We start from the raw sequence: 16103 nt of genomic DNA on the forward strand, positions 1-16103 counted from the left end.
GTGTCTAAATGATTCAAGTTTAGCCTAGCAGATCCATTTAACCCATTATTATTATTGTTTATTTGGACCCCTGTTAGTGGTGCATATTCATTTAAAATGTTTGCATTTACCTCAGTCGTCTATACAAAACAATTTAAATGAGTTTACAGGTAAAATAAATATTATAATCTCAGTTCATTTGAACACCCATATTGCATAGTAACAAAAAAATCACAGGCCTGTCTTCTTCAAGAATAATATATTTTGATGTTTCTTAAAACATTCTTTTTTAGATTCCTGAGATATAAAGCATGATAAACTGATAATACTCTCTGTATAACTTTTCCTCCCCATTGCAGTAGTATTTGGTTGGTGTCTTTCCTATGAGTTTGTACAAACAAACCAATAGCATTTGTAGCCCAGTCCAAATCTGCTGTTGTGTTAATTGGGACAAATGTATTTTGTTTCCAGAGAGAATCACACATTTGTCACATACAAACAATCAGCATAAGGAAAGTGGAGCTACTTTTAGTGCTGGTACGTTTATATAGAGTTGGTTTAGGCTAATGTACATGTGTACAACATATGTTTTGTATATGACAGGTTAATGATATACAAAACACATCACATAAGTAGCCAAGATTATTCCAAACTAGTAAAAACCTTCTATGAAATGTCTGTATGAAATGAATAATGTCAATGTAAACAGCAATGACACATAAGCCCATCACACACACACACACACACACACACATATATCTATATATATATATCTATATATATCTATATAGATATATATGATGTATATTTGCTTTGTTTTTTTAATTTTATTAAGTGTAGACATCATGTGAATCCGAAGTCATTTTAATTAGCTCTGACTGTGTAGCATGTGACCTTCATGGTGTTTCTTGGTATAATAAAAATTGCAGAGTTCAAAGCATTTTTCTTTTGAAAAATATGAAACATTTTAATACAGTAATTCACAACATTACATGCTTTCACTGTACAATATTTCTTACAATCCTACACAGAACCACATGCAGTGTGCTTCCCACAAGCTTAGCCTGAAGAACTGGACAGCAAACTAAAAAAATATCTTTAATTTTGCAAAGTAAATAGCCTGTGAATTCAGAAGAACATACTGCACACAAAGATTGGATCTTAAGAGAGATGATGAACTTATTAACAAAGAAAATGGGATTCATGTGTCACAGTAAAAGTGGATGTAAGCCTTTTTAAAGGTGATGTCTATTATGGACATACTGACTCTGAGATCTTTCGTTCATGGGAACACATGTCCCATAATACCCCACTGTACTACATTTGCGTGAGTGGATGTGCACAATAAATTCACTGATGACTGCAAGCTGCTTTGTCGTTATTTGATCAAACATATTCACATCGCTCTGACTGCAAGTCCCAGCTAACAATGTGACAAAAGCTACTATTTCAAGGTGCTCTCCAGTGACACCACTCTGAGTAATACTCTCATTCAGCCCTAAACATGAGCAGCTAAGAGAAGAGATGAGAGCTGTTGTTTCTCCCATAGTCCACTGGTGTTATGCTCCAGATTTACCCCACATCACAACCACATCCTCAGCAGCAGGAGGCTGAACAGTGCACAGATGTAATGGAGTGTGCTTGGGTGCCAGGAGGGGGCGCTGTTACATAGATCTGAGTCACAGCAATGGATGCGCACTCCAGGCAGCTCATGTTGCTGGCAGTGTCTAGATGTGGCACAACCACTGGTCAGGACGATACCCAGGGCCGCTGGAGGGACAGAAGGGAGAGACAGTCAGTCAGAGAAGAGTGAGTGACGAGCTGGTGTTTGGCTCAGCAAGAAAAAAAAGCATAAGTAAGCACCAAATACTGCAAGTGTGTAATGAGGAAGACGTTTAGACATCTTAAAGGCACACTCTGCACGATAATGCCCCAACAGCTGAGAAAACAAGCCTCTGGCAAATAGTAAGCCATCATTTTGTACCCTTAAGCGTAGAAACTTGGAGGAGCATTGCCAAAAAGAATCAGATGAATGTGTAGACTATATTTAAAATCTGTATTATATGGAGAAAAAAAACTACAAAATACACAAACAAGGGCATTTTGGCATTCCAGTCAGGCATTTCAAACCTAAATCCAGATTTATGGGTGAGCTGCAAATCCACTGGAGATTATGAGACTGGAGAAACACATTGGATTGATAACTGGCCTTCAATAATTACTGTGATAAAGTCTGTGTGATATTTAGATTGTTCTTGTAGCTTAGAATCAATGAAAGTGAACTGTCTAATTTGAATCTTGGCATGAGAATGTTAATAATAATAATGTAAATAATTAGGAGTCATACTTCAAATCATTTTTATAATGAGATTTGTCATCATTTATGAGTGATCAGGTCTTCTAGGTGATGACAACTGGGTCAACCTGAAAAAATCAGCCTGGCTCCAGTATGATCATAACCCATCTCAACTTTTTTTTTGCCTGTCACTTCAGTTATAGGTTGGAGGCAGCTGAGAAGCGAGAGCACATTGTTCAGGAGTGAAGGGTGCTGGACTGGTTATAGATTAAGGACAAATGTCTTGTATCTGAGGACAAAGGGAGCTACTCTAAGACTCTTATGGAACTTCACCAGCATCTGTTAGATTTGGGTTTGGTGGGGTCACAGGAAGATTAACAGGCTGACTGGGCCGCTGATTACTGCCAAAACACTGCTTTGAGATTTTGACCGACAAGTGCTCGTCATACTGTTTCTGATGGGGCTGCTGTCAGTGCCTTTCTGAGCTTGCAGTTTCTCAGAGCGAACAGAAAAGGTGCCTCATCAGCCCTTTCAACATGAGCGCATCCTTTAGTAATCGAGCAAGGGAACAGCTGGATCCTCCACGCTTCCATGGATATCAGCAGAACTACTCATCTGACCATCACTCTCCTGTCGCGGGTGTCCACAACCTCCATTTGACTTAACATCAAACAAAGAGTGACTTATAATTTACTCATCAAAGTACACCAAAGTAGTGTTATGTAACCATCGTCAGTGCAGGGAGCAATAGAATATTCACATCAGCGGACAAAGAACATTAACATGAAAGTATGATTAAAAATGATTATGCCAACGTCCAGTGGCACGCCAGAGTGAATTCATCATGATTTAATAATCTTCCACTCAAATATTCTTCAAATAAGTACCATACAGAGAGGCATTAGCTCACTGAATTAGAGGATAAAGAAAAGAGAATATTGTGATTTCAGTTTGTGACTCAGTTGTTTGTGGAGGCTTACTCACTGCTCTCTGTCTTGATGCAGAAACGGTGTTTGAAGCCTTTGTGTGAGTGGGCGCAGGTGATGACCTCTGGGTTGGAGCAGCCCACATCCACATACCTCTGGCCCTGGATGATGTTACAGCCATAGCACTGCAGCCCCTGGACTGCGGGGGACACATTGAACAGTTGACATGACAACCTGTTAGGGTGTTGTTAAAGGGAAAGTTCACTTGAAAATCTAAAATATATATTTTTACTCTAACCTGTGTTGCTATTTATCAGTCTAGATTACTTTGGTGTGAGTTTCCAATTGTTGAAAAAAAATGCCATAGAGATTGCAGCCTTCTCTTGAATTTAATGAAACTAGATGGCATTAAAAATGTCTCTTCCCCAGTGGTGTTTCCAAACTTTTTTGGACCGGGATAGCCCACTTATCTCTACTTTAACTATATCACAGTATCCAACCGTTCCTTACATTCCTGTGTTAAAAATTGTAATCAACAAGATAAAAAACCTCATCATGTATGACTTTGATATACAGCTTTTATACTTGTGCAATACGTCTGTATATTACATCCTGCCATGTCATCTGAACTTTACTCACTTTACTCCTTAGACACTTTTGTTTTTATTTTTATATTGTTAGGGCCCGAGCAGTCAACAACCTGCGAGGTCCCTTTCCCTTTCCCTTTCCCTTTTGTATTTCGAATGATTATTTTTTTCTTCTTCCCAAATGATCGCATTTTTCACTGCCTGAACATACCCCAAAACTCATGAAACTTTAAATATAAGTCACACCTGGCGAAAAATTTTATAATCTATTGTCATCCTGAATTTCCACCACTAGGTGGCGCTATAATAAAGGAAAGTGCGTTTTGGCTAATAACTCCCACATACTTTATCGCACATTCAAAGACCTTATATCCACGCTTTCACTGAGTTGTGCTGAATCTCGTGATATAGGCCACGCCCTTTTTCGTACAGAGTTTTTTTTCCGCAAAATGTCGTAAACATACTTTTTCAAACTCCTCCTGGGCAATTTCATCGTTTTGCACCAAACTTTGCACACAGCATCTATGGACCCTCATAACAAAAAGTTATTAAAATAATTTTGATAACCCAAAGACTACTCAAGTTATTAAATAACAACTTCCTGCAGGTGGCGCTATTTTAAACACAAAACACGAAGTGTTGCATATCTCCACATTGGTGTGTCTGAATGACATGAAACTCAAGATCCTACTTCCCCATGAGCCCCTGAGGCTCTGTGCAAAATTTTGGCCGATGACCACTAGTTGGCGCTCTTTAAATTGAAGTATTTTATATCTCCAAATCGGTTGGTCGGATTAACACCAAACGTGGTATACTTATTGTCAATGCCCTCCTGAGGATAACCCTTTAAGGTTTTATTGATCGGCCCCTAGGTGGCGCTCTGGTGGCAGTCTAATTTAATATTTGGCACTGTGCCCAGACCATAAGACTTAAGGCAATGAAATTCATTATCATTATCATGTTTTTTTTTATCTTTTTATCTATGTTATTTACTTCATACTGCAAACAAAATCTACCTCTGGGTACAAATAGAGTCCTCATACACACACACAAAAGAGGCACATATCAAACATCATTCAACTTAAGACAGTGGGCGTTAAGAAATGGCAAGTTAAATAAAAAAATAAAAATTAAATAAAAAATTATTAAAAGTTCTTAGAGGTCCAGACTATACTTAGATATTGATGTGAACTAAAATACGAATAGCAAAAAAAAAAAGAAGACATAAAAATAAACAACATAAAACTTGTTTTGGCTGTAAAAAACGTAGATAAAGGTTAAAATGTATATATAGAAATAGTAAAAACATACATAAAAGCAACAATAAATAAACACCTGTGCAAAGCATAGCAGGGACAAAACTGTTTTTGTGTCTTTTTGTTCTACACTTAGGGATTGTAAACCTACGCCCAGAGGGGAGGAGCTGAAACTCTGTGTGCAATGGATGGGAACTGTCATTTAAAATTGAACCAGTAATGCGCTGTAATTGTTTTGTGTACAAGGTCTCCACGTTGAGCTGTGGCTCACCAATCAGTCTGCTAGACCACTTTACTATTTGGTTGACTCAGTTTTTGTTTTTCAATGAGAGGTTGCCGTCGTGGGGTGTGCGTTACAGGGGCCAGTCTATACCACCCCTATGAATTTCATTGCCTTAAGTGTTATAGTGTGGCCACGGTACCAAATATGAAATTAGACTGCCACCACAGTGCCACCTAGGGGCCGATCAATAAAAACTGAAAGGGTTATCCTCAGGAGGGCACTGACAATAATTGTACCAAGTTTTGTATAATAATGCACGAACTATACCTTTAATCCTCATACAGTGTCTGAAGGAGGACTCTTAGCTGATATGTATAAGTTAGAAGAGGCAGGCAGCAATGGTGGAAAGTAACTATGTACATTTACTCAAGTACTGGACTTAAAGTAAAATTTTGAAGTACTTTTATGTACATTTTATGTAACATTATACTTCTACTCCACTACATTTTGAGACATATATTGTACTTTTTATTCCTCTACATTTAGCTGACAGCTTTACTTACTTTTCAGGTCAAGATTTAAAATGGAAAACATGATACATTTAAAATGATTACCCATTTTTATAAATCAAACCACTTAAAAGTTTATTAGGTAGTTAAAATGAGCGGAGTGGAGTCATTTCACAGTGTGGTATTAGTACTTTTACTGAAGTAAAGGATCTGAACACTTCTTCCACCACTGTCTTTTTTACTTCTTTACTTTTTTTTCTTAACTTTTTTTTACATTTATTTTTCTTTCTTTATTTTATTTTAATTTTTAATTTTTAATTTTTAATTTTTAATTTTTAATTTTTAATTTTTAATTTTTATTTATTTTTAATTTATTTTTTGTATTTTTTATTTATTTATTTTTATTATTATTATTTTTTCTGCGGTTCTGCGCATGCGCGGCTGTTTTCGCTTCTGCGCATGCGCTTTTTTCCGCTTCTGCGCATGCGCGGCTTTTCACGCTTTTGCGCATGCGCGGCCGTTTTCGCTTTTTTAAAAAATAAATTAAAATAAATTAAAATAAAATAAAATAAAATAAAATAAAGTAAAAAAAAATAAATGTAAAAAAAGTAAAAAAAAAAAAAAGTAAAGAAGTAAAAACGACAGTGGTGGAAGAAGTGTTCAGATCCTTTACTTCAGTAAAAATACTAATACCACACTGTAAAAAGTACAATATATGTCTCAAAATGTAGTGGAGTAGAAGTATTAAGTTACATAAAATGTACATAAAAGTACGTCAAAATTTTACTTTAAGTCCAGTACTTGAGTAAATGTACATAGTTACTTTCCACCATTGCTACCTGCCTCTTCTAACTTATACATATCAGTTAAGAGTCCTCCTTCAGAAACTGTGTGAGGATTAAAGGGATAGTTCATGCATTATTATACAAAACTTGGTACAATTATTGTCAATTTTTTTTACCTATTTTATTTATTGTTTTTATTATATTATCCTATATTATCCTATCCTTTCTTATCTTATCTTATCTTATCTTATCTTATCTTATCCACTGCACTCCAAGTCAAAACAAAGTATTATTCTTATTCTTGGTTTTTGGGATTTTCTGGGACTTGAGGCTATACTCCATTGCATTGCAACCACCCAGGCGTTAAGACTGAATTACAGTTGGTTACAACTAAGGTCCTGCCTCTGAGCAGGCACATAGCCAATCATAGTTTAACAAGGACAAGACAAATAGGTTTAAAGGACGGCCTGTTACTTCGGACAATCCACGGACGTTGTTGTGAGCAGTTTGATCTTGGAACTATTTTCTGTCTACTGAACTACACGTACCAACTGTATCACCGCCCAGACAGAACAGTTCAATGGTGATATCTCATCTAAGCCTGCTAATGTTACAGCTGATACGAAGAGGACCTCATTAATGTTTACATCTCACACGGTTCAGAGCACAAGCCTCTCTTCCATGAGTAGATGCACACTTCTTTCTGTTCTATTAATTTTCTGGCTTCTGCCATCTCTACAGCTGATACCCCCAACACTCAGTAACCCACCAAACAATCTAAATTGATCAACAACACTGCAAGTAAAAGTAAATCTGTATTTTTGATTTTGGGGTGACTTGTCCTTTTTAAAATGATGTGCCAGCTCATTTGTGTAAAACTGGAGTACATGAGCAGTGGCACCTCTGCTGCAGCTATGGAAATTAATTACACGGACACTCTATGACAGACAAGATAAACGCACAGGACCACTGGTGACCCCAGGGGACCCCTAACACCACTGTTATGATTATCAGTATAAACATTTAAAGATTTCCTGATAAAAAATACATCAAGTTAAAACCGTTGAAAAGGGGATAGAAAATGAGAAAATATGGAACATTAAACAACATAAAAACTGCAACAAAGGTGATTCATATTAGGCTGCATGACAATCAGCATACCCCGTTCAGTATGTCCTTTTACAATATCAAGACTATTGCTCTTAATTTGTTCTTGATGACACATTTAATTTGACTTATTATTTTTATTTTTTGGCTGGTGCATCAAAGTTTTTGGCATCACATTAAACAAAACTGAGTGTTGCTGCTGCAAGGCATTCAACCTAATCAGACAACCAATATGTTGCAAATTTTGTTGATTCAGAGCTTAAGTTTTTCAAAGTTACAAGTTGCTCCCAAACAGCCCCTTGACTTTGAAGTAGCCATGACTTCAGATCTACATCATCAAGCATCTGACTGCACCGACTCTGCTTCAAATTTAGACCGAGAACTTAAATTGTAGCATCTAAGTTCTTGTTCCTGAAGCTATGCAGCACATAAACAGTGCAGGCTAGCTAATTTGGGTTAGATTCAACTGAAAAGCTTGCATAGTATTTCAAGAGAAGTACATCTCAAAGGCAACAAGATTCCCCATAAACATTTCAGGGTTCAAATAAGGATCATTGCTTTCGAATTTGATATTTGTTCTCATCTTGAACTCAACGTCTACTTCTCTTCTCTTCTCTTCTCTTCTCTTCTCTTCTCTTCTCTTCTCTTCTCTTCTCTTCTCTTCTCTTCTCTTCTCTTCTCCAGCTTGTGCTTAAGGGTGAGTCACCCTCAGTAGTACACCCCATCCCAAGCTGTCTGCCTGCCAGCTCCTGCTTGTGATCTCAAAGCCTTGTCTCCACCACTCAGCACCCTATAAGTGGAGCTACAGCACAGAAAGGGACTCGAGAGGAACTAAATCTACATGCAGCTAGATTATGCTGTTTACTTTTCCTTCTCTACTGATGCCTAAAAATAATCAGTTAACAGGATCATTTGCCAAAATATCCCCGGTCCCGGTGTTGCTAAAAAGAGAAGCTGGCACACATTGGATCCTCATACAGTGGGGACTTTAAAGCACATACTTTCAAAAATAAAATGCTCCGTGGACTTCTTTCATCTTTAGTTCCATCTTCTCCCATGACATTGTCTCACTAACTCTCTCAAGAAAGTAGGGCTAAGCCTAAACAGAACAAATCCACCAGAGCTTAAAGGGATTGTCCGTGAATTCAGACCCCTTGCACACCTGTGCCGACCTCCAAAATCCCACACACAAGATGGAAGATCAGCTTTGGCTGAAACCAATCCTCCCTCTTTATCTGTGCAGCCCCGTGGACTCAGTTGCGAGGGCAGGGAGCCGACGCGAGCCTCTCGCTGCCTCTGCTCTGTTAAATAGCCCACCAAAAGCTCTGATGGAGCTTTCAGGAGCAAACTAATCCTGTGCAAATGCTCTTACAAAAATCACTTTAGAAATCTGCTGGAATCAATGTAAAGCCTCACAGGGACAGAGAGCACATGCCAGCCTTTAGGGGATGTGTCATACTCCCCTGCTGGTGATACACCATGCAGTCAAAGCTCTTATAAATATTGGAGTATGTCATTACAGCTCGGTAATGGTCGTGCAAATGCAAAGCAGTGGAATGTTCATTTACATCTGGCAAACAACCGGATTTATCAATTCAGTGATGTTATGTTGTTACACACGCTGCACTCATGAAACCTTGAAAAGCTGCCCGGCATGAGCATTTGTCAACATAATGAGGACATATGGGAGAGATATTCTGCTTTCATGGCACAATGCAATTTATCATAACCAATTCTGCTTCAGTATGCATTGCAAATGTTGATTAACTCATCAAAATCTATGGTGACCTATATCTAATCTTATCAATTGGTTTTGAGCACATTTAGCATGCAAGTAAAGCTCATCTGCATTTGAGCCAATTACATTCATGACACTATTATATGCATTTTTTATGAGATGCATTTTAAGGAGAAGGCAGCTGGGAAGAAAAAGTAAGTAGCATAAGCGGACAAACAAAAAGGATTTTAAGGATTATCATAAGAACATTTGGATTTAATTTAGGAAAGGTTACTACTGCTTGCCTCTCTCAATATACGTTTTTTTAGTAAGACTTAAAATTAAATCATGCTCAAAATGAGCTTTGAGGGCATCATAAACATATTAGAAACTCATTATGAATGCAATTCTTACTGTAATCATTGTGTTTGATGGCTGAGTTCATTAACCCCCCCTAATGATATCACCTTTTTATGACGTTGAATTTTAGGCAGAAAAAAATATTACTTTTGAACATCAGTTACTCTTTATAATGCACTGCAGTTCTATTTATAGCTAATTTGTTTCCTCATGAATAAAAACCCCTATCGATCATAATTAGTCTGTCCATGAGCTCACTTCCCCCTCTGGTCTGGAGGTGGGTTCAGAGGTGATCTGACTCAGACCGAACACGAGATACGAATCAACAAAGCAACATCACATCACGCCGGTTTCTCCTCGTTTGGCCCGAGTGAAACAAAGGTTGCAGCCAAGCCGAATCAGGTCAATCGTTATTGCTCTATGGGGAAATTTAGTTTGCACCTCTGGACATTCACTACTGTAGATAGATTTGAACTCCCAGGTCAATTACATGCAGAACAAAGGCATATTTATTGATATTACTTTTCAACACGGCCATTCATTATATTCATATGATCTGTTCAGTTGGTCTGCAACACTCTCCAGGCTATAATCTATAATTCTACCGCCATGTTGTTTTAATATTTTTGCAAATGTTTAAAGATGATTTATACAGTGCTTTCACTGTCTTTATGTTGTATTTCCACACCTCAGCATTTACAACATATTACCTGTACTGCTGTACATTACGTTATTGATTACTTTTCCAGTAAAAGGTTGTTGTAAGTGAAGATTATTATCACAGATTACACACACACGCACATGTCTCCATGCACTACAAATATTCTCCACACATTTCAACACCAAAATACATCATACTCACCCTGTTTCACGCAGAGTGCCCAAACCAAGATAAATCCAAGCCCATACACCAGCCAGGTATTTAAAGTCATGGATGCAGCACAGTAGTAGTGATGGTCAGTGGTCAGTGCTGGAGGAGAGACAGCCAGAGATTTCCTCTGCTCTCATCTAATAGTCCACCAAAACAGACACAGAGAGAAACCAAGCAGAGATCCCACTTTCCAAAGCCGGAGCAGCCCGAGTGTCTCTCTCCACCCCAGCCTCAGCGAAGCTCACGCAGTGCGTGAGTTAACTGCCAGTGAGTGTCCAGTGAGAGGGGGAGCCAACCATCCAGGCAGTCAGTCAGCTCAGCAGCCAGCCAGTCAGGCAAAGAGACGAGGGGGGAGGAAGATAAATGAGTGAGGGAACTAAATAAATGAATGTCTTCCTCAGCGGTCTCCTCACGTCTTGAGCAGGAGAAGCTGGTGAAACGAGTGGTTTAATCAGAAAAAAGGAAAAAAATCCTCTCTTTTATCATGTCTCCCTCTGGAGAAAACCCCCCAGAAAGAAGCACCTTCTCTCATCACAGAAAAACAAACAAGTGGTCCTTTTCCAGTTGGGGGAAAATCACATCAATCAGGATTAATTCTTGATTGATAATTCATCACTTCTAATAATAGCCCTATCACAATGTGTTAAAAGCCCAGGCGCTAAATGGAATGGCACACCAAGGGGGCCAGGTTGGTGTGTACGTGAGTGTGTGCATGTGAGGAAGCAGTGCCAAAGGACTCACACACACACACACACTCACTCACTTTCCCAATAGGGCAGGTTATCTCTGCTCTGTGTATCCCTGTGCTTGCACACTGGGGAGAAAATTCTATCTAATCAAGAATTAAAGAGTAAATCCTTTCTTAGAGTCTGTAATGCCAGAGGATAAGGCAGGCTTTGCGGTAAGCCCTCTTTCCCTCCCCACCAAAAGCAACATATGGTCCAGCCTGATAGATGGCTGCCAATGATCGCTGTCATTCATATTAAGACATATTTAGAGTGGCTGGTGCAGATTTTTCTCCACAAGTTTTGATTACAGTGGAATGCAGATTAGCTACTTTTTCATTAGCGCTCATTTACAAACCGAACAATGCCTAATCATGTCCTGCAGTTGATCTTTTCTGATAGGTTTCTGCACACACACATATACATACAAGCCTCTTTTTATTTGTAAGTGTGTGCAGCTGTGTGTGAGTTGTCTCCCCTCGCTATGCTTTTTATTCATGAGTCATTGTTTATCTGTGAGTGTGGTGAAAAGAAAAACTGGGCGAGAGAAGAGACATGTCAGTAGTGTGTACTATCTTTGTGAAGCATATGGTAGGTAGATGTGGTCATGTGGACAGTTGTGTGTGTGCATGAGGAGGTGAAGGAGGAAAAAATGCTGTTTTAAGTTTAGCTTTAATCAATATTCATGTGTGTTAGTGTGAGTGAGTGTGTATATGTGTGTGTCCCTGACTTAGGACAACACATTCTCACTCCCAACTTGCCAAATACAGATGCTTGGTCAGTGGCCCTATGTGTCAAAAAAAGAGTGTGTCTGTTTGTGCTCATGTCACGAGGCTTTAAAAAAAACTTGATCAAAGGAAATACACAGTAAGTTTTAGGAACCAAAACTACTTGGTTAAGGTTAGAAACAAGAGGCTTTGGGTAAAACAACCTACTACTTAGATACGGATTGAAGTTAGTTGACGTAGGTCACATAAAAAGTGACATAGAATGTGACCTATCTCTGCATGAAGGGTTATTTTCAGGTTGACTGAAAATAGCAAAGTTGACTTTAAGTTGAACAGGGGACATGTCAACTGGGTTAAAACCTGTGCGTTGTTCCTGGGTTCAGCTTTTTGTTTTTTACCCATCTATTCCACTTCCCACCTGCTCTAAATAGACCTTTGTGCTCTTTATATTACATCCGCTGCTATGAGCGCCTAATGATGATGCAAATGAGTGTACACTGGAGTCACCATCAGTCACTGAGAGGCAATAGTGATCAATATCTGATGAGTTGGGAGAGAGAACTAGTTTACCTCTAGGGACAAATTTCAGACTCAAGCCCAGTAATTCAAAACAAAAGCTGCATTCCCATCGGGAAAAGGCATTTTGAGGGGTTTTGGGGCCAGTGGTTAAGGTTAGGATTAGGTTTAAGGTTATGCAAGGCTCAAGGGAATGAATTTAAGTCTATGCAATGTCCCCAAAATTGACCTAAGTAAACATGTGTAGGGGATTTACAGATTACACAAAAGACATTTCACATGTAAATCAGTGGCCCAAAGTGTCGAGTATTGAAGAAAGACACACACACTACAAGGAAGAGACTGAAGATGACCTCAAAGTAACATAAAATGAGTACAAAGGCACACAAAAAGACTACAAAAAAGACCAAAACAACTACAAAGAGATGCAAAACAGCTACACAGAGTCACAATTAGACTCTCAACAACTACGAACAGGGTCAAAACAACCACAAAGAGATGCAAAATGACTACAGAAAGACACAAAGCAAATATGCAGAGACTCTAACCCTGTTTTCCAGTCTCTGTGATAAAACATTTTCTTCACTTGCTAAGACAGCTTCATATTGCCTGAACAGACATTAGGGAGTGCTATCAATCTTTTCTTCTAGCTCTGCCAGACAGTGAAAACCATCACATTTCCCAAGATGTCAAACTTTTGCTTGAACATGAACTCTTCCATAATAAAAGCCTTATCTTATGTGATGTACTGATTCTAACAGTACATTTTCGATGCACACTCACAAAAACACACACCCACACGTCCGCATAACTCCACATCTCAAGATCCCCATTCGTCATGGACATGGGTGTTGAATCTATAATGTGAAATTTTCATATTGCATCAACACCAACGAACTGAGTGGTGTGAAGCATGAAAGAGCAGTCCATGTAAAAGTTCCAATGCTCATGTGCACATGCAATTTTTGTTTCAACCTTTTCCCTCTTTCCCTATCCCACAGCCCTTGTTCATTTATATTCTGCTGAGCTGCTTGAGCTTTTGAGTGATAAAGCCATGAAAGAGAGAGTGAGGGAAGGATGGATTCTGAGGGGGAAGAGGAGGTCCGGCAGTACTACAATGATGAAAGTGAGTCTTCCCAAAGCTGCTCCTGACTTATCTTATGGCACACAATAGCTGCTTTAAATACCCTTGAAGTCCCCTGCGGTGGCTAGTTTGGAGTGACAGTGACAAGAATAGGGAAGGCTACATGGCTTTAAATTCTTGATGAAATTGCAATTAAGACACCAGAAGAAGAACTGAGCCTGAGGCTGTGCAAGCAACGACCAAAAGGAAACAACAAGGATGTGAGGAGGAAATACATGAAAAGTTAATTCTGCTCTGTGGGCTTTAATTCTGAGCGTCTGTCATTGCATATAACCCTCCCCTAAAAGTGTAGGAGAGATGAAACTGAAAACGGCCATTAAGTCTTGTGTATTAATCACAGCCCAACGGGTTCTCCGCAGCTTTAATGAGCAGTAATCCACTAGTGTTTGACCACAATACTTGACAAGGAGGAAAGATATTCTGCAGGCTATGTGCAGCTAAATCAAAACAAAAGTCTAAAAATTGCACGGAGATCAGTGAGGTTTGAGACTTCACTTTCAGGGACCTGATGCCCAACTAGTGTGGCTGGTTGCAGAAATCCTCAGGGGTCTCTTTCGCTTCCCTTTAGGGACAGTGTTTGTGCTTTTGTCACATGCCCTGTGATTATCGCCTTAATGCTGGCACTTGCTGTAAGATTAACTGCCGAAGCCTTGAAGGGAAACTGCCTTTTAGCACCCAGAATATCAAGTAATTGAAAGTCTGACCAGATGTATGTGCCTCTGCAGTTTTACACTGAAGAAAGTGCAAAGCCGGATTCTCCTTAAACGGCAAAGAAGACGTCTCAGCAAAAGGCTAAGCTCAAGTTGTGGGAATGCAAGCACTTCTGAATTTTGCTTTATTACCCTTTAAACTATGGTCCTCAGCATTTTTATATAAATTGTGGTTACAATGCACTGATTTACTACGTGACTTCAGGTACTCAAAATAGGACACAATGTAATTTTGCTTCACATAACATTGAATGGACATATTGTAACTAATTCCCACTATTTATTAGAATATAATATATTATTCTTGTATGCTTTATATCTTTTATGCATATTATGATGTTCTCCTTTAAAATCCTAAACTTATTCTTGCTGACACCTACAGTATTTTTAAAAGATTGCAATCCAGCCAATGCCGATTTCCTGACCTAATAAGCTACAATCTCCCCTGATGGCTAAGTGGAGAGTCCAGAGAAACTACCGGGTTAACATAATTATACGTCTTCTCAAGCATGTAAGCGCTGCTTCTCTCAGCGACTTATCAGCCTGTGGCATCTTAAGACGCACGGTCCAATCAGTGGCCTTGTATTTTGTGCATGGCTGCTCTGTCTCCCTGCCCAGCAACCCTGAGGAAGAAGCCCAGGGGCCCTCTCCCCATCTGCTGCTGTCACTGGGGGTGGCACTATCACGTTCGCAGTGCCATGCCAGCTCAGTGAGCCCAAGACCAGGCCTTGACCCTCTCTTCAACTGCCCTGAGACCTACTGTCTTCCTCATCAGGTTATTCGCAGCTGCATGACGCACACTGGTTGCTGATCCAGAGACATATTCTGCATAAAGTCCTTTTTTTGTTAGTGCAAAAAACAAAATACTTTATAGGTAGTAAGGACTGACAACGAAAACAAGGAGATGGACAGAACCCAAGTTTAGATTATGGAGGTTGGTTTGCCTCTCAGTTTGTTTTACAGCACTAAAAACAGCTGTTTTCACAGTTTCAGTGCAAATCTCACATTTCATTATTAGGATATAATCTCTCTATGGAATGCAACTCCAACGCTGATATTTCCTCTTATGCGGCCATTTTTAAACTTTTTGAAGGGCTGTTATCAGATTCCCGAGATTAATTTGCCCTTTGGATGTACAGCGTCTGGCATGGCAAATCAAACCAGCATTTTAAAGGCTTGCTCAGAGGGACATGCCTGCCTGATATGCTGCAGCACATCACTCGCAATGCTAATTGGATGTTTGGACTATTTTTAAAAGGTCCACTGAACCCACGGCCAGCCTTTTTAAAGAGCAGTTGATAAATAATTAAATCGACACGGATAAAGTAGAAGAATATTTAACTGCTACCCCCCATTTAAAGGCTTAGCTTTACAAACCATCAGCTCAATAATCTCTTAATTTAAACATACCCCACCAACCCCTCCCGCCTCAATCTCCAAGGCTTAGAGACAGCATCTGCTACACACACTCTGCTAGAGAACATCTTTACAAAAATCCAACCTGAGACATGTTGACATCTGTTTTCCTAATGACTTTCATTCAGTGCCCATTAAGTCACTAGTAAACCGGCCTATTTGTGCTCTCTAAAGCCATGTTTCACTGACACAACTTAAACCACAGGTTTTAAAAAGGTCAGATGCTGTAAGGCCCCCATAGCTCAGCT

At 39.2% G+C, this 16103-nt stretch overlaps 1 protein-coding gene across 1 annotated transcript; it reads right to left on the bottom strand.

Annotated features, from left to right (window-relative positions):
- Positions 1 to 793: 793 nt before the first annotated feature.
- On the bottom strand, positions 794 to 10894 carry LOC131992575 (uncharacterized). The gene is made up of 3 exons (XM_059358194.1): positions 10608 to 10894; positions 3260 to 3400; positions 794 to 1749 (listed from the first exon to the last, which is right to left on the bottom strand). The coding sequence occupies exons 1-3, from the start codon at positions 10675 to 10677 to the stop codon at positions 1562 to 1564; spliced, it is 399 nt and encodes a 132-aa protein (XP_059214177.1). The 5' UTR covers positions 10678 to 10894; the 3' UTR covers positions 794 to 1561.
- Positions 10895 to 16103: the final 5209 nt, after the last annotated feature.

This window comes from Centropristis striata, chromosome 19, assembly GCF_030273125.1.
Source record: "Centropristis striata isolate RG_2023a ecotype Rhode Island chromosome 19, C.striata_1.0, whole genome shotgun sequence".
Taxonomy (NCBI): domain Eukaryota; kingdom Metazoa; phylum Chordata; class Actinopteri; order Perciformes; family Serranidae; genus Centropristis; species Centropristis striata.

Bases quoted from the DNA above. Each gene is read 5' to 3' on its own strand.
- LOC131992575 (XM_059358194.1), bottom strand. From the start codon at position 10,677: ATGACTTTAAATACCTGGCTGGTGTATGGGCTTGGATTTATCTTGGTT. The intron at 3,401-10,607 runs GTGAGTATGATG...TGTCCCCCGCAG, and splicing joins GGCACTCTGCGTGAAACAGG to TCCAGGGGCTGCAGTGCTAT. The intron at 1,750-3,259 runs GTGAGTAAGCCT...CTGTCCCTCCAG, and splicing joins CTGCATCAAGACAGAGAGCA to CGGCCCTGGGTATCGTCCTG.